Source organism: Carlito syrichta, unplaced genomic scaffold, assembly GCF_000164805.1.
Source record: "Carlito syrichta isolate Samal-C Ts95f unplaced genomic scaffold, Tarsius_syrichta-2.0.1 Scaffold302272, whole genome shotgun sequence".
Classification (NCBI taxonomy): Eukaryota; Metazoa; Chordata; class Mammalia; order Primates; family Tarsiidae; genus Carlito; species Carlito syrichta.
In genome coordinates, this window is record NW_007246368.1 from 128,603 (window position 1) to 131,848 (window position 3,246).

Below are 3,246 nucleotides of genomic sequence, written 5' to 3' on the forward strand. Positions count from 1 at the left end.
TCTCGCTGCCTAGGCGGGTCTCGAACCCGTGGGCTCAGGCAATCCACTCACCTCAGCCTCCCAAAGGCGTGGGATTACAGGCTGAACCACTGAGCCTGGCTATGAATGAATTATTGATACAGTGAACAACATGAATGAATCTCACAATCATGAAACCATATAAAAAAAAGAGTACATACTATGTTATTTCATTTATATAAAATTCTACAGCTAGGCACGGCGGCTTGCACCTGTAATCCCAGCACTTTGGAAGGCCAAGGTGGGAGGATTGCTTAAACCCAGGAGTTCGGTATCAGTCCAGGCCACACAGCGAGACCTTATTTCAACAACAACAACAAAAATCCCAGTTACTCCAACCTGGGCGACTGAATAAGAAACTCTGTCGACTCAAAAAAAACAAACTCCCAAAATCTAGAAAATGCAAACTAGTCTAGGTTGACAGAAGGCAGATCAGGGATTGCCTAGGATGGAAGATGGGAAGGGAGAGCTGGAGAGGCACACAGGGAGACTTTTGAGGTCATAGTTATGATTCTTGTCTTTCTTGTACCCAAGACTTCATGGGTGTGTACACATGTCAGAACTTAGCAAATTGTTTTTAATTGCAGTTAATTATATATCAACGATGCCTCAACAAATCTGTCCACAAAACTGCAACTCGATCTAATTTGTTTTTTAAAAAAAATCCACTCTGGCTGCTGCGAGAAGGGACGGAGAGGGGTCCATGCAGTCACCCGAGTGAGACATGTGACTTTGGTGACAGTGGAGATGGAGGGGCGGACAGATCTTGAGAGATATTTCAAGACCTAAACAACAAGACTTGTGAGCAGTTTGCATACATGGTGTGAAGGAAATGGAGATACTGAACGGCTGTAACATTTCCAACTGGAGTGCTGGAAGGCGGGGAGGCCTGAGCCAGGGTCAGAGCTGAGGGTGGAGGTGGGTGTGGAACAAGAGTTCTCTTCCACCTCTGGGGGTGGCTGGGCTCCAGGAGAAGGGTCTGGGTGGAGATAACATTTGGGGGATATTAGCAACAAATGGTGTTTTAAAGCCAAGTGAATGGATGAGATCATGTAGGGATAGAGAAGAGAGAGAAAAGTCTGAGCACTGAGTCTGGGACACCCCAACATGTAGAGGCCCCTGAAGGAGGGGGAGCTGGGATAGTTCATCAGGAAGGAGCAGTCAGAGAGGTACCCAACTGTATTAATTTCCTGTGGTGGTTGTAACAAATTACCACACACTGGATGGCTTAAAACAACCGCAAACTTATTTCTCACAGTTTTGGAGGCCAGAAGTTCAAAATCAGATCACTGGGCCAAAATCAAGATATTGGCAGGGCCACCCTTCTTCTGGAGGCTCTAGGGGAGATTTTGTTCCTTGCCGCTCCCAAGCTCTGGCAGCTGGTGGCATTCCTTGACTTGTGGCCACATCACTCCAATCTCCCTCTCCATGGTCACACGACTTCCTCCTCTTTTGTCTGAATCAAGTCTCCCTTTGCCTCACTCTTGTAAGGATGCTTGCATAGAATTAGGCTCTACCCAGATAATCCAGTTTTCTTTATCTCAAGATCCTTAATTAATTACATAAAGACGCTTTTTCCAAACTAGGCTGTGTTCACAGGTTCTGGGAGTCAGGATATGGACATGTTTTTTGGGGGCCAACTTTCAACCCACTCCACCAACTGATTGACAAAAGAGATAACTCACTGAACAACCCAAGATGGCAGGACTTCCTGTGTCTGAGAAGAGGGCTGAGGAGGTCAAGTGTTGGGGGCATGAGTCTAGCCAGGAGTCTCAGCCAGGAGGTACAGGGCTGAGGCTGCAGCTGGCTTGGTCCTGCGTAGGAGAGTCTCACAGGGAGGGGAGGAACTGCAGACAGGAGGTTCCCAGCCCAGTCCTGACTCAGCATCTGGCAGGGGCCATCAACACAGGCGCCAAAGGGATCTTTCAGTTGGGGATCTGTGCATACCGCTCTCTAGTATGGACCCTTCAGCAGTTTCCCACAGCCCTTAGGCAGAAGACCAATACCATCACCAGGTATGATGTTCAGGGCCTGGCCCTGGCCTACCTCTGGCAGCTTGTCTACACTTTCTGTCCCTGCCGGTTGCCTCAAGGTACACTGGCTGCATTTCAGTCGCTGTCTCCCCTGTCCTGGGGCCTTGGCCTGGTGTCCCCTCTGCCTGGAAGGCTCTTGTTCAAGCCACTTCGAGTTACCATCCAGCAGTGCTTCAGAACTCAACCCTGAAGTCACTTCTGCAGTCAATTATCTCCCTTGGGTCCCTGGTCCTGGTCATACAAATTCTTTTTTTTTTTGAGTTGGAGTCTCACTCTGTTGTTGGAGTGCAGTGGCACACTCATGGCTACCCCAGCATTGACCTGGTGGGCTCCGACGATCTTTCTGCCTCAGCCTTACAAGTAGCCAGAACTATAAGCACACTCTACCACGCCCGGCTAATTTTTGATTTATTGTAGAGATGAAGTCTCGCCAAGTTACCAGTGCTGGGATTACAGGCTGAGCTACCTCTCAACTGTGTGATACAAATTCTTGTGGTCCATGGGCTCATCTTCCACAGCACCATCAAAGTGTACAATGTGCACATATTTGTCATATTCTTTTACTGTTTTTCTCCACCACTAGACCAAAAGCACCACAGGGCAGATCTGTTAGCCACCACTCTATTCCAAGTGCCTTGCCAGTGCTTGACACATGCAGGGGGTATATGGAGGTTTTAACACATCTGCACATTTTTTGACATTCTTCTTGCCAAGAGGTAGAATCTAATTGAACTTCCTTTAAATATGGATGGGTCTAATGCCTTGTATCTAATTAACAGAATGTGGCAGAAGGAACGCTGTGTGATATCTGAGGTTAGGCCAGGAAAGCTAACATGGCTCTCCCTGGCTTATTCTCTTATTTCTTTTTGCTCTCTTTTTGGATACTTCCTTTCAGAACCCAGCTGACATGCTGTGAGGATACTCAGGCCACACAGAGAGACGACATGTAGGTGTTCTAGCCAAAAGGGCCCCTGAAAGCAAGCCTGCAGCTGGCATCTATAACCAGACAGGTGCTGAGGAGCCTTTGAGATGACTCCAGCCTCAGTTGCCATCTGACTGCAGCCACGTGAGAGACCCTGAGGGGAATGACCCTGCTGAGCTCAGTTACTCCTAGAACCCTGAGAGAGAAAGTAATCTGTTATCATTACTATGAAAGTCACTATGTTTGGGGATGATGCGTTATACAGCAGTGGAT

At 48.0% G+C, this 3,246-nt stretch overlaps 1 protein-coding gene across 1 annotated transcript in view; it reads left to right on the forward strand.

The window, feature by feature from the left end:
- The window catches only part of PARP16 (poly(ADP-ribose) polymerase family member 16), a 34,431-nt gene extending 31,392 nt beyond the window's left edge, over positions 1-3,039 (forward strand). The window contains exon 6 of the mRNA XM_021711406.1: positions 2,947-3,039. Within this exon, the coding sequence (XP_021567081.1) occupies positions 2,947-2,967 (21 nt within the window). The 3' untranslated portion in view covers positions 2,968-3,039. The remainder of the gene's footprint in view (positions 1-2,946) is intronic.
- Positions 3,040-3,246: the final 207 nt, after the last annotated feature.